Below are 18323 nucleotides of genomic sequence, written 5' to 3'. Positions count from 1 at the left end.
TGCAGAACTGAAATGTGTGTCTTTTAAATTTGACCTTTTATCACACAAAACCAACACCAAACAATAAAATGACTCAATAAAGAAATGAAAATAACAAGTGGATGAAAAATTTAAAAAAAGAAAAAAAAAAAAAAAGAACAGAAAAAGGTCAGAGGCCACCATTGACTCCATGCTTCCTTTTTATAGGGTTTTTCTGAAAATGTTGACATGAAAGGTGGTAAGAACTGGTGAGTTTTTAATGACTGAAATCAATTTTTAATCTGTTTTGCATGGCCATGTGCAACCATTAAAATCATAATGAAAAACGAAAGCACAGAAATTTGATCTCATGTCAGGGAAAATTTTGCCGGATTTTTTTTTTTTTTTTTTTTTTTTTTTTCCCCCCAGTCAATAAGTCAGTACGCACATCAGAGTCTAGATTATCAACCGGCAGAATCTGTATCCTGATTGGCCGGTGAGGTACAATATCAGCTACGACCTGTCCTCAGTCCTCCATCTTTTGTAGCCCAGGTCTTCAAAAGAGGCTCTGTGTCAAAATCTAGTTTGAGACCATTATTTTAGTTTGTACTGTGATAATTTTCTTGTAAAGTTGTGTTTTATCAAACTGCTTTAATGTTTTCTGCCTGTCAAGTAATTAACCCACAGAAAACCTCAGGCAAGGTCGTATTACACCATGATAGGAGAAATGTAAGGCTGCTACCAACAATTATTTTCTTTTTTGATAATTATGTTCTTTGATAATCGATTGATTGCTTCCCTGAAGCCCAAGGTGACACATTCAAATTGCCCCCCCCCCCCGACCAAGAATCAAAAACCCAAGAATGTTGAGTTTCCCATCATAGACAACTACAGGAAATAAGCAAATATTCAATTTTGAGAGGCTGGTACCAGTGAATTCTTTTGGCATTTTTGCTTAAAAAAAACAAATTAAAATGAATAACCACTTAACAAAATTGTTGCCAGTTAATTGCAGATGTTAGTTGACTAATTGATAAATCAACTAATCATTTCAGCTCTAGAGTACTGGTTGGTTTTTGGGTGCCTCAAACTGCCATGTATTGTCTCCGGCTGCCCCTAGGAGGTTAATCCAGCCATGCACACATCACTCGGATGGATCTTCTCTCTCGGCTCTCGAGGACATGATTGAACTTCTCTCTCTCTGATGTTTTTTTTGATCATATCTTTTTTTTTTTTTTTTTCTTTTTTTTTTTTCATCTTACAGGCACAAGATGATATTTTGCGCACACAGGTTATAATCATATCAGCTAGATCAAAAATGGGAAATTTTCAGGACTTGGGGCGCTCTGCTGACCTCACATAAATCCCAGAATAGCTTTGCGCTCCAACCTGAGCAGGTCCGATCAGCCACACAACTGAAAACCCCTGCAATGTACGGTTAATCTATGATAACGCATCAAATTTTATAAGCTGATCATATGTCACATATTAATATACTTTAGTACATGACCCCTTCTGTTTTGTTTGTTCAGTTTTTCGGAGAAAATGCAACTGGATCTTATTTCTCTTTTGCACACATGAAAGTCGCCCTGGCTAACCTCACGAGACTTTTAAGTGCCATACCTCTCCTGCATGTCTTTCCGGTTTCTGTGCGACCACGTGCACACTCACATCTCCGCTCATTCTCCAGGTGCTCTCGTCGTTGCCGTAGCAGGCTTCATTAACATGCCAACTCATTAGCTGTGCTTTATGGAGCCCCTCCTCTTTTACGAGAGGGCTCCCTGCAGAGACGAAGTGGGTAAACTACTTCCTGGTCTGCTCCCCGGGCACAGACTCGATACTCATTATAATACTAACCGACAGTACTAACCCGCTGCCCCCGGAACACGCCTCAGAGGCATGAGGCCAGAGTTTAGCCTGCATGTCCACCAGTTAAGACTTAAAATTTGAAGAAAAAAATAACGTGTTAGACTGTCTGTCTGCAATAGAGTATTTTTTTCCTCTGGAGTTAGTCAATTTGTGTAGCACCTGCCAGGCACAGTCTTGTTTTATGTTTCTTTGTGAAGAACCGGTCTGGTTCTTATTACAGTTTTTTGGCATAAACCTGCAGCACTTGTTTCAGCTTCAGACTGCACTGTCTTCTGTTATAGCTCTTTACAAAACTTTCTTTCTCTCTTTTTAGCAGGTTAAAATGATCGTAGGAGAAACAAAGGCAGTAAGTCATCTCTAAATTACTTTTTTCATGAAAATAATTACAACCCAGTTTCTTGTACAGCACAGCAAAAAGTTTATGTTGTTATTTTCAGACTAACAAAACCTAGTTCTGACTCATTTTTCAGCCCTCTTCCTTTTATACCCGACAGTTGTGCAGGGAGTTAGATGAGTTTGCTGAAACGAGAAATTCAGAATTGGGAACACAAAAGTATCTGATTTAGAAATGATGATAAAAAATTTTCTCATTTTGTCATTATTTGAAATAAAAGCTTAATTTTCTTTATAATAAGTGATATTTTTGTCCAAAAATCAGAGAAAATCTTATTCTCTCACAACAAACTTGATTTCAAAGTAGTATTTAACAACTTAAAACTGATATTTAGTGGTGTTTTTCCTTTTAGAAAACTGAAGTAGATGGATTTTTTTTTTTAAAGAACAGTTCCATATTTTATATATTTTTTACAATATTCTTTTTCATTGTCTTGCCGAAAGTTGGAAAAGAAGATCGATGTCTCTCTCGTGTCCGTATGGTAAATATGAAGCTACAACCAGCAGGGTGTTAGCTTAGCTTAGCATAAAGACCAGAAATGGGAAAACGGCTAGCTTGGCCCGGTCGAATAGTAATAAAATCTGCCTAGCAGCACCTCTAAAGCTCACAAATTAACACTTTATAGTCTGTTTGTTTAATCTGTACGTAAAACCGAAGAGTAAACCGAACAGTATTTGGTTGGTCCGAGGGTTATGAGAGTATTGACCAGGCGGCGTAACTTCCTACAGTCTTTTCGTCACTGTGAGGTGGTTGGGCAAACAGTGATCTTTTTACTGTTGGAGAAAGCCAGACCGGCTGTTTTCCCGTTGTTTCCAGTCTTTGTGCTGAACTAAGAGATCCAGTGGATGGCTCCGCCTTCGTATTTACCGCACAGACATGATATTCGTATCAGCCTTCTCATCTAACGCTCGACAAGACAGAAAATAAGCTTATTCCTAAAACGCTGAACTGCTCCTTTAATCCCACATGACAGACTATTAGGGGAAAACTAACCTCTGATTAATCGTCTGACCGGTCTGTCGCTCTCTCCTCAGGCAGAGTGATGTTTCATCACGGCCAAAGAAGACTGACCCTGCAGGGATTAAAGTGTATCTACTTATATTCATCGTTAGCCAATGGGGATTAGAGCTCCACTGCCAATCAACCAATCACGATGCTGGACACCAAATGACACCCCCCCCCCCCAAAGGGTCCCTACTGATGTATAGCTGTGATTCTGCGTGTGTCTTGTCACTGTGGTTTTACTTTTTGTTTTGATTTGATCGTGCATAGCTAAACGAGGAATCTGCAACCTACTGATTTGTACTGTAGCGCGTGTGTGTGTGTGTGTGTGTGTGTGTGTGTGTGTGTGTGTGTGTGTGTGTGTGTGTGTGTGTGTGTGTGTGTGTCGAGGAGAGAGTGTGAATATAAAACCATTTGCTTCAACAGGGTCGGTGCAGCAATAGAGTAGCAAAGCTCGTGGAGAAGTGGGCTTTGTAAATTTCTATCCACCTTTTTAAAAGTACTCCTTTTAAAAGGTCAGTTCACACAAATTTAAACCTTTTTTTTTTTTTTTTCTCACTTACCTCTGGTAAAGTGTTTCTCAAACCTTAAGGGAATTAGGAGGAAAGAAAATTGTCCATTTTTCCTGATTTCTCTCTTTTTCTCTATTTTTCTTGTAAAATATTGGACTTGGAGATGAATAGCATTTTGTTTGTGTCTTGAAAACATGACATTTAAAAATAAAACAAAAACAAAAAAAGAACAACTGAGCAGCAACATCCCTTCGTAGAAACAATCCTCGTTACTCTGGATAATCCACAGAACACATGGAACACTTTTCTCTGGAGCTACTTTTTATCGAATAAATAGTCCCCGGGAAAACTGTTTTTCCCGGGGACTACAAAAATGTTTGTAGCGTAATTTGTGTGAACTGATCCTTTTAATGATTACTCAGTGTTTTTCCCCCAGCAACTACATGGGAGTCTCCTGCATAATTTAATTTTATTGCAGCCTCACGTCCGTACGATCAGATGTAAATATTTTAACGCTGATTCTGAAAAATCACATTTTCAATTGGAAATAAAGATGAATAAGTAATAAGGAGCTTAAATGCTACGATACCCATGAGTCTCAGTGGCCAAGACAGTAATCGGAGACAAATCAGAGCCGTAGCCGAGTCAAAACACTTTGCTTTCTTTAATCAGGAAAACAAAACTCAGTGCTGTTGCTGCTGAATTGTTTTTCCAAAAATCGACCAAATATCTGAAAGTGAGTTAATTTCATCATATAAGAATCAGAATTAAACAGAATTAAAACATTTTTTTTATTTTTTTAGCAATGCCCCGTGGGAGTTGTAGTTTACTCTTACTCCACATGTTTTCATGTACAGAATTTTTCTTGAAGTCTTTGTTGCTCGTACTGTGAACTGTCGATTCAACCGGCAGAATTCTGGGGCCCATTCAAGCCACGGAGGGGCTCCAACTGCCTGTCAACTAACCAAAGTAACTCCAAAAAAAAGTTAGAATTTTGCTTTCTAAACACTTGCCCGCCCAAAATGAACTCCCCACACTTGGCTACTCTATGCGGCCTTCCGAGCTCCCTGTAAGAGGCATTCGCGGCTGCGGAAGTTGAAGTTATCTGTGCGATGTCAAACTACACCCAGCGCCCCAAAAATCTCCAGACTGATCTCTTTTATGCAAATCCAGCATGACCCAAAGTGATTTACTGAGCTTGAGTCAGGTCAGGTGAATTTTATTTTTCGTCTAACCGCTGTGAGAGCTTTCCCAACACATTTCAGCTTGCCAGGTTTTGGTTTGTGGTCATAGGAAGTTGTCATGTACATTTCCGGATTAGTTTTCAGTTGGAGAGTTTTTTTTGTTTGTTCGTTTTTGTTTATTTGTCTGTTTGTTTTATTTCACCAGCCCTCCACTACGCTTGACAGACTGCTTGTGGCCGGGATTATCACATTTTTCAGCCCGCTGACTGACTGACTTACTATACGAGCGACTTAATAAATGAATGAGCTCATGTTTCGGCTTGTAAGTGTGAACGAGGGCGCGAGAAGAAATCGAGACTGACGGGACAGACGCGTCCTGACACGAAACTGTAAACACATTCAGCTTCGAACCTGCTGGAGCTGACGAGAGTGAGTGACTGAAAAGTGTTTCATCTGCAATAAATAATATTTAACATCCAGCTCCTAGTGTCTGCGGTCTTGTGTGACTGTTGATCTTGATCCCCAGGAGCACAGAGGGCTGTGTCCTGAGGATCAAACAACATAAAAACAACAGCATATAATGTATAATCAAGTAATTTTCCCATGACTTTCCGCTACTGTGTCATAGCTCTTCCATGAGCTCAGCGTTTTATTCCCTCCTGTACTGTTCATGTTTGGCACGACCGCAAAATCTAATGTGATAGACTAAGTTGGAAGCCGCACTCCGCTGTATTTCTGGAAAGTGACCCATTCGTAAAAATACCTCGACTTCCCTCGTCCGTGGTGACGCTTCTCTGCATCCCATGGTTGTTCCAACGACTCCAAACACAAGCGGGAGGCCCGCGAAAAATAAAAACTAGCGGTGGCAGAAATACGACGTGCAGTACATGGCAGTGAGACCATGACTAAGTGGTGGAATGGAGCGAAGTGCATTTGTTAAAATCCTCAAGATAACCATATAATCCTCATTTTTGAAGCTATTTACGGTTGACATTTTTTCTGCATTACGCAGTCAAGGTGTTTGCACTGTGACAAACGAAAATGGCTGCACATAGCGGTAATTACGGTGTCCGAGGCCTGCCGTGCCCTCCCCGGATTCAAATTGCCAACCAATGCACACTCACGACTTCCGTTTGTCTGGTTGCACCGTAAACGGATACGCGAGTTCCTCTTCTGTTGTATCAACATCTACATTACAACACACTGTAATGTAGTCGGACGCAGATCTGGGGGCGTTTTAAAGTGTGAAGTATGGCTTTGCCTGTGAAGACATTTAATATGACTACAAGTGTCTTTTACCATGTTGTCATTCATTATCTGTTTACACACCAGCGTCCACTCAGGTGCCCAACGGAGGAGTTATAGTTGTTGAAGAATACACATTTGTTGTGTGTTTGTGTACGTGTATACGTGTGCGTTTGTGTGTGTATATATATGTGTGTGTATATATGAATCTATATGAATCTATATGCGTGTGTGTGTGTGTGTGTGTACTGCTTATAAATGCTAAATAGAGGAGCTAAAGTAAAGTTTGTCCTGTTTTTTATTATGCTCATGGCTCAGAGTTCCTTTTTTTCTTTTTCGTAGCTGTCATGGCCCTTGACACCAAAGAGCGCCTTTGTTGGTTTATGTGTCACTTTTTAAAAACAACACAAAAACCCCCCTGCTTTGTTTGCAAAGCGAAAACACACTCCATTCTTTTTTTCTCTTTTTTTTTTCTTTTTTGTACTTGTACCTTACATAAATATTTCCATGTTAAGCAACTTTACACTTTGCAGTTAGTTTCCAAATTTTGACTTTTACATGCAAAATATATGATCGCTTTAAAGCACACGATGCATCATTATTGATTTAAAGGGAGGCTGTGTAAACGTTGCAAAGCTGTAACCCTGCGTCCCTGTGAGTGCACTGACCTGAGCAATGTTGTGTTTTATTGCTCGTGGATTCAACGTTTCATTTCTAAAAGGGAGGATTGTTTTATTTCTCCTTTCAAAAGAAACAGAAACTCCGGCTTTGAACTACCGAACGGCTTAATGAGTAGTTAGAGCTTGTTCTACCTCAACCAGCTAATACATTGAAGTGCTACCTGTACTTTAACGCACGAGTCGTAACAAATCAATGAGTACTTTCCCTTTTATACTTCGAGTACATTTTTTCCGAGTACTTTCACTTACGTGAGATCTCGAATGCAGGGCTTTCACTTTGACTAAGTAATTTTACACTGCGGTTTTCACCGCTTTTTTTTTTTTTTTTTTTTCTTCTTCTTCAGCAAAGCATCTAAATTCTTCCTCCACCTCTCACAAAGCGTTTGCGAAATAAGGTTTTGGGGTGGTAGTGAAATAGAGCCTCATTTTACCAATCTGCCGACCTGTTTTTAGGCCACTAACCAACTATCCTACAAAATTCAGAAACCAATTTCTATAGATGCCCCCCTCCCCACGCTCTCACCCGGCCTGGACATACACTAAAAATACACCAGTTTTTTCCCCTTCATGTTAAGACTTCTTAACTTTCCCCCTGATTTAGTGTCCTCATTAGTATGGATGAGCAGTTCTCACTTTTCCCATGAGCTTCCTGCAGAGGTCGTGACTGCGTGTGTGTTGCACATGTGCGCTTGCGTGGGAAGTGTGTATGCAAGGTGGGGGGTGTAAACTACAGACTGAATAAAGCTCATTGATGTTGTCTTGGTGTTGGTGACCTCACTGACTGCTATTAATAACCCCAGCCCACCACCTCCTATGCACACACACACACACACAGAGGCACACACACACACACACACACACACTGCCCGGTGCAGTTACGGCCCTGTGTGATAAAGATCCGTAGACTTTCTTCTTGCCCGGGGTCGAACTGAGTTTAACCTTCTCCTCTAGAGACAAACTGGCAAACATCGACCGTCACGATGCAGTCGAAGTCCTTTTGAACTGGCAGCTTAAGTAACAGGTAACTCGATCAGTTTATAGAGGATGACCCTAATAAAATTTTAAGTCATTTATCGATGAAAAATTCCACATATTGGCTGGTTCAAACTTGTTAAATGTGAGGATTTGCTGCTTCTCTCTGCATTATATCATTTCTCCAGAAATATCCAGTTCAAAAACTAGCAATTTGAGGACATCAACTTGGGCCCTGACAACTTTTGACTGACCTTTCATTATTTTATGACATTTTATGGACTAAACAATTAATAAGTTGTGTATGTTGCAATGTTTTAAAGGCTCCTCAGCCAAAAAAAAAAAGAAAAATCTATATATAAATAGCATTTCTATCTATATTTATATGACATACTCTATACATTTATATCATCTTGCAAATGACAAATCATCATAATGCTTTAAATAAGAATAATAATATCTTAGTATATAACAATGCAACTAACTTTTCATTATCGATTAATCTGCGGATTATTTTCTATTAATCTATCATTAATTTAGTCTTATTACATGTAAAAAAAAAAAAAAAAAAAAGTTGAAAATGGCACATCACAACTTTGCGGAGCCCAGAGTGACCTCCTTAAATTGCTTGATTTTTCCAACCAACAGTCCAAAAAGATATTTAATTTATTATTGTAAATGACAAAGATAAACTTTAAATATTTTCACATTTCAGAACCTGGAACCAGCAAATTTTTGGCCTTTTTCCTTGAAAAATGACCGTAATCAAAACTGACGACCAATTTTCCTTGTCGATCAGTTGATTGATAGACTCATTATCGCAGCTCCACTAGTATACGAGAAAAACTGCTATATAATTAACGCTTTAACCCGTATGGTTTCATTGATGGAGACCTGATACCTACAGTAATGTTGCGATGTTCTATAAAAAAGTGTTTGGCAGAATATTCAAACTACTACGATCAACGATGAACCTTTTAAACTGTAAAATAAAAATGTCCACAGATTCCCATGCTCTCTCCAAACAGGTCTGGCCTCTACTAGATTAGCTGTGACCGATGATCAGTACTAGCACCTTTTTTTAAGGGGAATTATGTGTGAACGTGACAGGGACGGGACAGCTCGTATGTTGCCTGAGAGGCGCAATCCCGGGCCACAAAATCACCCTGCAATGCTCTAAGGCTTAATCGTGTTGAGGGCATGGTAACGCTGAAGGGCAACCCAGAAGAACACATTAACATTTCGATGTGGATTTCGACTGCTGGACACGAAGAGGCCGCCGAGATTTTAATGGCCGGACCATTTTTCTATCTCCAGATGTTGGTAAACAGAGGAAAAAAAACCCCACATGGACCTCTCCGTGCTTTACGTTGAGTCAACACTTCAGCATGAGGTTAAGGCAAATACCACCTGCCCTCAGTTGTTGGGAGTGCAGGCTTCAACTTGTCGCAGCAGGCTTCGGTTTCACCTGCTGGAAAAACCTGGGGTGAAAGGAGTTGGGCTGGGAGAAGCGAACCCGCCAAATGAGACCAAAAAAAAAGGCTGAAATGCTGCGTTTATTTGGGGGTTGTAGGCGGAGACACACAACCTGGATAAAAACGTGCCTAAAAACTGACCTGCGTACGTCGACAGTAGCTGTTTGTAAAAACCAAGGAAAAGTGCGTTTTAGTGCAGAATCGCACCCCTTTAACACTGGGAATCTTTAGGGATAAATCAGGGGAGTCATGGGATGATTAAAAAAGGCAGGAAAAAAAGAAAATCTGCTACACAACGTTAATTTACTTTTCTCAAATCATAGCAGTCTTTACTGTTAAAAACCGGAGTCTCGTACCTTTGGAAGCCTCCAGAAACCAACTCAAGAACAATCTAAGAGGGAAAACATCAGACAGATGCAGACATTTGCAAGTTGTGACAAGAGGACCTGGCTGGATATTTGTTCAATTTAAAGGGTCACGGGTCAGAGAGGTTGGGAACAGCGCTCCGAGGTAATACCACCGCAGCCATGTGTGCAACTAGTGAAGCTGAAAGGTGTGTTGAAAGTTTGGTCCTTGTCCAAAACCAAAGTAACCTTATTATTAATGTTAACATGGATAGAGTCCATATTTTCGTGGTATTCAAAGCTGTATTTCCGAGCTGTATTTGTAAATCTTCCTGTCACCCTGACCCCCCTGACACATTTTCAAAAATGGGCAGATTTGACAAGAGTTGCCTTCAGGCTGCAACACGATCATCACACATACAAGACGCTCTTCTTACCCTTTCCACTTATTATGACTACGACCAGACCCGGGAAATGAGGCAGCTGGGGGACCCTGCTCAGCCCCTTCCTCCCAATCCGTCTGCACTTGTGTGCGGGGGGGGACACCCGCACTGCCACAGCATACGTGGCGGCAGGTTTGCCGATGCGGTGGTTTGTTTCCGATACCGATACTGATATCGGAGAGTTTAGAAATGCAGCGATAACAATTTTTGCAGTGGGGAAACCAAACCTGTCAGTTCTCCTCTGTGGACGTCATTTCTACCTCGGGGTCACGTCAGCTCGTATTGTGCAATTCACGGATCAATCTGGCTCTAATGATGAGAGGCTCAGAGCCAGCCTCCGATACGAAACCCTTTTTCGGGATAGGCCCTTGTGATGTGAGTTGTTGTAAGTCACATTTCCGTAAACCCAAGCAAAGTTACGACACAAACCACAAACCAACTCCCACAGTGAACCCGGGTTTTTTTTTTTTTTTTCTCTCTTCCAGGGTAGTCGCCTACTTGGTAATCAAGGCTTGATTATGGGTTGTTTCATCATCTGTGAAAATGTCAGTCAGTCGCCGCCTCAGAAAAACAGTGTATTCCTGCGTAATTGCGAGTAACGCACACCTTGGCAATGATGGGATCTCGGAGGCGTCCTGGTCAGGGCCGGATAAACCCAAAGCATCTGTGCGTTCTGCATGTAATGGTAGTGGGCACAAATACATTTCAGGATATGCACCGTGTAGGTACAAGGTAAAGAGCACTAATGGTGGACTTAGAACCGGCCATGAAACGAGGGGCAAGTCATTACTGGGATCCTAGAGCGATTTTTCATCTCCTTGTGGGCGTTTGTGTCTCTTTGTGGCCATTTTGTCTCCACTTATGACAATATTTACGTCTCTTGGTGGTAATTTTTGTCTCCGTGTAGGGGTTTTGCATCTCTTCGCAGTCATTTGTGGTTCTGCGGTAACTTTCCGCCTCTGTGGCTGCTCTGTGCCTCTTTGCTAGTAGCGTTTCGTCTCTTTGCGTCTTACTTGGAGTCATTTTCTGCCTCTTTGTAGTCGCTCTGTCTCTTCTTGTGCTCATCCCGTCTCTCTTAACGGGGCTCCGTGACTTTCAAACATGGAAATATTAACAGTGACTTCTTACAGAGGGGGCACGCTGACCTCTCGGGGCCCCCGGGCCCCGAGTACGCGCGCGTGTACGTGTGTGTGTGTGTTTGTGCACGCGCGCGCGCGCGCGAGAGAGAGACAGAGAGAGAGGTTCGGAGCTGTAGACTTTAGGACCCCGCGGAAACTTTTCTCTCCGTTGCGGCAGAACCTCTGTGGCGCGTTAGAGAGCTATCACGCCGGTTGGTGTATGAGAGAGAGAGAGAGAGAGGCAGAGAGAGAGAGGCAGGCGGGGGAGCGCGAGCCAGAAGCGGAGAGAGAAGACCTCGTAGAGCGCGAGGAGGGAGAGAGAGAGAGAGAGAGAGTGAGAGAGAGAGAGAGAGATCGAGAGTGAACGAGAGGAGAGAGAGAGCGACGACCGTCGGGGTCCGGGTGCCTGAGGGACGGACGACACGGTAAATATAAACATTACATTTTGGCTCGTGAGCGCACACCGGCACCCGTTACAGCCGTTAAGTTGGCTACAATCATCCCCCTAAAGTCATCGCTCGCGCGCTCGGCAGCCCAAACCGTCGGTTTTAGCAGATGATGTGCGCGTGAAGACTGAGCGGTTCGTTCACGGGGGCTAGTGAACTTGGGGACTTCTTTTCAACGGTAGGAGGAAAATCACGGGCGTACACCCCCTCCTCGGGCTCCCCCCGGCACCGGCAGGTAACGTTAAACCGGAGCGCACCGTCCTTTCCGACCGTATAGACAAATCAGCGCGCGGAACCGTCGGCTCCGCGGAGAGCGAGCGGGCACGCGAGCGGGCGCGCGCTTGTCGGGGTTAACGGGTCCGTGCGGTCTGAATCTAGTACCAGTGTGTGTTTTTTACCTGACCCAGTAAAGCTTATCGTCTCTACACACTCGGACACGTGTCTCTCACCGGCTGCCCGCCCTAAACACACCCCCGCCGGGATTATACGCCGTTTATAAGAGGCCGTCCGGTAAAGGCCGCGTGAGGTCGCTCCCAATATTAATTGTCATAAAACTTGTTCCGTCAAGCTAGCAGGAGTACCTACGATACTTCCGGCGTATTCTTTAAAATTAAAAGCCTCATCGAGGAACGTGATAGCCTGAGGTAAACACATTTGTTCGCCAATATTTCTCTTATCAGTTGATTTCACGCAATCTGATCACATATTTATTGTTGAGATGATCAATAAATATCTTACCTGTTGTCTTTCAGAATCTCTTAATTTGAATGAATGTGCTCTTGACCAAAGATAAAACTTGTCTTTTAACCTGAATATGCTGTAGGGGTGAAGCTATAATTTTCCTTTTTGATTGAGCTGCAGATGATTTTCTTGTTTTGGTCAAAAAAAAAAAAAAAAAAAAAAAAGTTAGCCTTCACAGTTCCCCAGAGCAAGTCTGGATTACTAAACCGGCAAAGCGGGCAACTGCCAAGGGGTTTCCAGACACCCAGGAACCCCAAACGCCCCAGGCCCCCAGCCCCCCAGCCCAAGATCATCTGGCTCTGCATAATTTGATTAATTGCACAGTTGTTAGAAATTTGCAACACTGAAGTACAATACCAGTTATGACGCACCGGCCATCCTCCATCTTGTAGCCCTTGTCGTGAAGACGAACTCTCTGTCAAAATCTAGTTTAAAGACCTCAATAGTTTTAGTTTGTACTGTGATCATTAGTTGTAAAGTTGTTTTGTCAAACTGTGTTTTGTCATTTTTTTTTTCTGTATATCAAGTAATTAACGCACAGAAAACATTTGTTACCATAGCATTAGTCCGTCTGAGACCAACTGTGAGGCTGAAACCAATAATTATTTTAATGATTAATACGACTGACAGTTATGTTTTTAGTTCTCGATTGATTGCTTAGTATAAAATGTCAAAAAATAGTGAAAAATGCCCATCATTATTCCCTGAAGCCCAAGTTAATATATACAGATTTCTCTTTTTTTTAACTGACAAGCAATTAAAAAAAAACAACAAAATGTTGAGTTTAGTACCATTAAAAAAAAATTGGGGTATAATAGCAAATATTAACATATTAATGTTAATATGTTAATATTAAGAAGCCAGTACCGGTGGGTTTTTGGAATTTTTGCTTAAAAAATGACTTAAATCATTAACCAAGCATAAAAAAAATGTTGCCAGTGAATTATTCTTCTGTCAATTGACTAATAAATTAATAAACTAATCATTTCAGCATTAGAGCACTGGTTGGTGCCTGGATGCCTGAAAATGCCATGTATTATGGGGGTCAGTTGGAGCCCTGGGGCAAAAACCTGTTTTTGTCTTCTTGGAGGTTAATCCGGCCATGCCCGATTGTCCAAGGTGACATCTTCAGATCGCTTGTGTTGCTGGACCACAAGTCCAAAACCCCAAGACGTTCAATTTGTTGTCACAAAAGATTAAAAAAACAGAAAGCATTCACCTTTGAGAAGCTGGAACCAGCGAATTTATGGCATTTTTTGCTTAAAAAAATGACTTAAACAATGAATTGATTACCAAACAGTTGCATATTAATTTTCTGTCAATCAACTAATCAATTAATCAACTGATCGATTCAGCTCCAATACGATGTGATCACTAGTTTTTGAGTTAATTCTGGATGTTCGAAGTACCCGTACTTTGACAGGGCTGTAAGGCTGAGGTCACTGTGGTCATGTCTTCTGTATTTTGGAGCTTTTAGTAACCTGAGTACTAAGATATACAATCCATGAAACTAACACATGGTGGGTATTTTTGGGTTGATCCCATTATTTTTAGACTGAAAATATTGGGATTTAAATTCTTTTAAGCAAACAATAGATAAATAAATAAAGTATTCCCTATCTCCCCAATGGGATTTTATCCCTGACAGTGTGGTGAAGGTTTGGAAACAAGCCTGCAGACATAAACATTTCAGAAACTATATCTGAGAAAGTAAATTAGTGACAAATCTGTGTACTGAAAGCGCTTCAGAGTCCTAACTGTTGGCCAGAATCACTGAGAGGGGCAAAATGTGTTGAGGGGTGATGGACTCATGACCACAGAAGACTTCAGTATTTCTAAATTCCTGCTGTGGCCCTGTATTTCTATGAATGCTGACAATTTTCAAAGTGTTAATAGTTGGACATATCAGTTGAAAAATAACATTTACCTGCCTAAAAGGAATTTGTTACTTGGTACTCAAGTGCAAAACACCTGTTTATATCTCAAGAGTAAAATATAGTCATCATCGTTCGGGGCAAATGGTCAAAGTCTAGCAAGCAAAAATATCCAGCTCTGTGAAAAAACTAAGACTTTACCGATCTCCAGGGGACAGTCACATGTTACAGCAACACAAAGGACATGTTCACAGGAAAGGAAATAGATAAAGAGCTATTTGAATAAAATAACGTAAATACGATAGCAAAGAAAAGGACATATTTTATGCTTTTATTGTGAAGACAAATCACCTACTTCTCTGTCTTGTCACTTTCTGACTCTCACTACCTTGACACACCTCTGAAGCTTTTTCTCTGCGCAACCATTTCTCCTCCCACCAGTACAGGCTTCTGCTTGGGCCTTTGACTATGGTCTAATTTAAACCACTGCTGGCATGAAGACTGGAACAATTTAAATCAGTGTATATAAACTTGCTATAGGAGTGTGAGTTGTGTGTGTGTGTGTGTGTGTGTGTGTGCGCGCGCGTGTGGTGCGCGTGTGTGTCTTTGTGTGTGTGTGTGTGTGTGTGTGTGACCTAAATACCCAGAACTTGAAGGAGTTGGTTGGCCTGGAGCCTGGAGCTCATGCAGGGAGCCCCCAGGGGTGGTGGGGTGGATACTGTACACCCATGTCTGCAAAGTTTCCACCCCTGTCTTTCCGCTGGTAACTCTGGCCGACTGCCTGTTGTCTTTACAGTAGGTGATGTAAGGCCACAGCGTGAGGAGTGACATACTGTACAATACATCTTGAGCAAAGCCAGACACATTGGCTGCAGTCACACTGTGCTCAAATCCAAATCACTGCCGAGATCCAGTTTTCTTTTAAGCACTTGCAAACAGTGTATTTAAACTGCTTTTGTGCTCAGATTGTAATCAGTATCTGACAACAGTCTGAACAAAGCAGGCCTCGGCTGACTCGCTAAGATACAGGAACAAAAATTAAATTCAAGGCATGCTCATGCAGAAGTAGATAAGTGAAATGGAGGCTACTTTGAGAAATGCCATCATGTGTTGTGCAATATGTACGCTTATGTGCAGCTGAGCCATGGAAAATAAGTCAGTTTTATTTTATGTAGCCGGAAATCACAACTCCAAAAAAAAAAAAAAAAAAAAAAACCTCTTAAAAAACTCTTTATTGAGGAAGAACGGATGAAACCTCAGGAAATTCGATTAAAATATTCTAAAAGACATGACAAACAAAGATCTGTTTTAACAGTTTAACCACCGATCTAAATCTCTACATGAGGTGTATTAAACTAAGAATCAGTGTGAGGCAGTCAGTTTGTTGTAATTTTTTAGGTAATGAGCAGCACTGAGGGACGATATCAACTGGAACCCAGCGGACCTTAAGGCCGGTTGTGTGTCGCGCTGGTGCTGATATTACGCTTATTTCTATATTCAGTTTAATGGGAAACGATAACTGACACCCAGCAAAACCCGTGGCAGGACAGCACTCCACAACGGGGGCACTGGTTGGCTTGTGCTTGCCCTTGGTAAAGTATAATGAAGCTGCCATGCGTAGTCTGCAGTGGGTTCTGTAGCTAATGGGCACTTAGAGGAAACAAGATACTTACACAATGCAAAGCGAGTGGGAGGAACCCTTGTCTATAGAGCCCCCCCCCCCTTCCTACTAAATTTTGCCCCAGGGCCTCCAGGTAGCTTAATCCGGCCCTGCACAGCCACACCACTTCTGCATGATGCTGCTGCTTTATCAGATGATAACACTCACTAAATAGACTACAAGCAAACTTTGAAAAATGACTTAGTATTTTAACTCACCTTTTTTTGTGTAAATGACCTTAGTAGAAAATGCGATAATACACTTTGTAACATTGAAGAATTGTGGCATTAGCATGGTCCATTATTTTTCTATAGCAGAACACCTCATTGTGTATTTTTTACTCGCTGGTCACAAGCTTTAAATTTCTGTAAGTTTTTTTTTTTTTTTTCTATAGCAGCTGTGAGCAGTTCAGCTCATTGTTCAGCCGCAAATTTACTGACGTGGTTCACTCTCACCGTAGTGTCATTTATGGCTGCAGCAGGCACCTGTTTTCAGAGAAAAGGCTCTAAAAGCCCTTTGTACACTACCTGCTCAGCACCAAACAGCAGGCAGACACAGCTAGAGAGCAGCTGGTGAACGCAGCGGAGCATTTAGCAGCTAAAGAGCCAGATATTTCCCTCAGGAGCTGTTGGAGAACGCAGTCGGGACCAAAAACAGAGCCAAAAGAGAGGGAATATTGGACTCACATTCATCAGGTGGACAAAGTACAACTCCAAATGAATGAACAGCAGACGAACGACAATGCGGCTCCGTTACTGATAAGCAGCCGCTTGCTATCAGTTTCTCTATATCAACCTAAAAGGTGATAATATGTCAATGCTATGTTCACAACTTATTCATGCTGCCCCCGAGTGGCCAAGAAAAACTTAACATAGTGGGCACAAAACCAGTTTGAGTAGTAATCGATAAGTGAGTCAGAATCTGAGAACGCGTTTTAAGAGCAAGCGGTATGTTGTATGCGTATACCGCGTTCCGTGACCTGATTGCGAATTTCCCTCTTGACAAGATCCTCGTCGGGTTGGTTTATCGGGGAGGTGACGACTGGTTGGGTTTAGGTCCAAGGCTGGGTTCAAGTTAAGGTAAGGGGGGAAACATCGGTTAGCGCTGCAGCTAATTTCAAATCTGCGTGCCTTATTGGCAATTTGTATCCCCTGCGTGGAAAAAGTCAAACTTAGAGCAGAGCAAATTGTATTGGATTCGTCCGAGAAGTGAAACGACATGCCGCTAGACTCCAACAACATTAGTCTTCCCAGTGTGATCAGTCAGCTTCTTCGTGTGTCTGAAAGACTTCAACTGTGAGCAGATTTGAGCCTAACAAGCCAGATATGGGCACATTCTGTGGAAGTTTGTTGGCCAATAACTGCTGGTAAATGCCCTTTAACATTCTCAAGTGCCCAAAATCTGCCCTAACGACTGGGAAAACATGTGCGTGAGAGCAGATTTCAAACCAAATGTTTGTGAAATCAGGGTTTTACACTCAAAACTCGTTCTGGGCTTTTGAATCTGTCCCTGCGTCCTCTTGAAGGCCGATTGCATTTTAAATTTCCTTTGTTCTCGCTCTTTAGTTTTGCCATTAACTAACTTCAATTGACAAATAAATGTTAATGGGGATGATGAGATAAAAGCGGGCCAAGATGGGTCTGAGCACTTACAAGGTCACACATGGCTGACTCTCCACTGAAAGCCTCCTTCACAGCAGCCGTCCATTTTTCCAAACTCACCCCAGGAAGGACGTGAACACTACTGCAAGGAATCTTGACTAGTGTCAATTTTATTGCTGCAACAAGCCAATCGCTCCCTGCCACAGCTTCTTAAATGTGAAGGTTTGTTGTTTTGTGTCATTGTAAATCGAATCCCAGTAGGTTTTGGACGGTTTGTCCAGCAAAACAAGCTCTTGGGAACTTTTGTTATTTTTCATTTTTTTAATGAAACTATTGCTTAATAAAAATTAAAAAAAAAAGCAGGCAATAGCTCTAGTCCAGGTAGCTTTAAACACACCCAGGGACATTCCCTGTCTCTCTCTCCCTATGTTTCCCTTCTGCCTCTACTCTCTGTTGTCAAAAAGGGATAAAATGCCAAAAAAAAGATGATAATAATTAATCGATTAATTAATACTGCAAATAATTATTAGTTGAAGCCTCAGACTGTTCTGAATGAGGGGTTTGCTTTGCCCAAAACTCAGATACACTGTCACCAACACATCCAGGGCCACTAAATGAAAGTGGCTGAAATCAGGAATCAAAATTTTAGCTTCAGTGTGTGTTTTTTTTTTTTTTTTTTTTTTTTTTCCCCTCCCTGTTTTTACCATAATCATAAAACATATCAGTGTCATGCATGAGGGGGAAAAAAAATTCAGCTTTTGGACACGGTTTTTACCTGCAGTCTGAACGCAGCCATTTTGTCTAA

At 41.7% G+C, this 18323-nt stretch overlaps 2 protein-coding genes across 10 annotated transcripts in view; both read left to right on the top strand.

Annotated features, from left to right (window-relative positions):
- dtnba (dystrobrevin, beta a) overlaps window positions 1-5398 on the top strand; it is a 40839-nt gene extending 35441 nt beyond the window's left edge. For 3 of the 6 annotated variants that reach the window (XR_005707297.1, XR_005707298.1, XR_005707295.1), the window contains 3 exons: window positions 187-227; window positions 2141-2173; window positions 3256-5398. Coding sequence is in view for 2 of the 6 variants with exons in the window: in XM_040124873.1 (XP_039980807.1) it covers window positions 2141-2148 (8 nt within the window). In the remaining 4 variants the exon portion in view is untranslated. The remainder of the gene's footprint in view (window positions 1-186; window positions 228-2140; window positions 2174-3255) is intronic. The other 3 variants (XR_005707296.1, XM_040124874.1, XM_040124873.1) reach the window with 3 other exon arrangements.
- Window positions 5399-11522: 6124 nt separating this feature from the next.
- Window positions 11523-18323, top strand: part of LOC120788785 (DNA (cytosine-5)-methyltransferase 3A-like) — a 67003-nt gene continuing 60202 nt past the window's right edge. For 3 of the 4 annotated variants that reach the window (XM_040124903.1, XM_040124899.1, XM_040124901.1), the window contains exon 1: window positions 11523-11621. The gene's annotated coding sequence lies outside the window, so the exon portion shown is untranslated. Of the gene's footprint in view, window positions 11622-11794; window positions 11878-18323 lie in introns of those variants that run through there. The other variant, XM_040124900.1, reaches the window with a different exon arrangement.

The sequence above is a fragment of the Xiphias gladius genome, chromosome 4, assembly GCF_016859285.1.
Source record: "Xiphias gladius isolate SHS-SW01 ecotype Sanya breed wild chromosome 4, ASM1685928v1, whole genome shotgun sequence".
In the NCBI taxonomy this organism is placed as follows: Eukaryota; Metazoa; Chordata; class Actinopteri; order Istiophoriformes; family Xiphiidae; genus Xiphias; species Xiphias gladius.
Note: the sequence above shows the minus strand (reverse complement) of the source record. Positions and strands in the feature narration are given on the sequence as shown.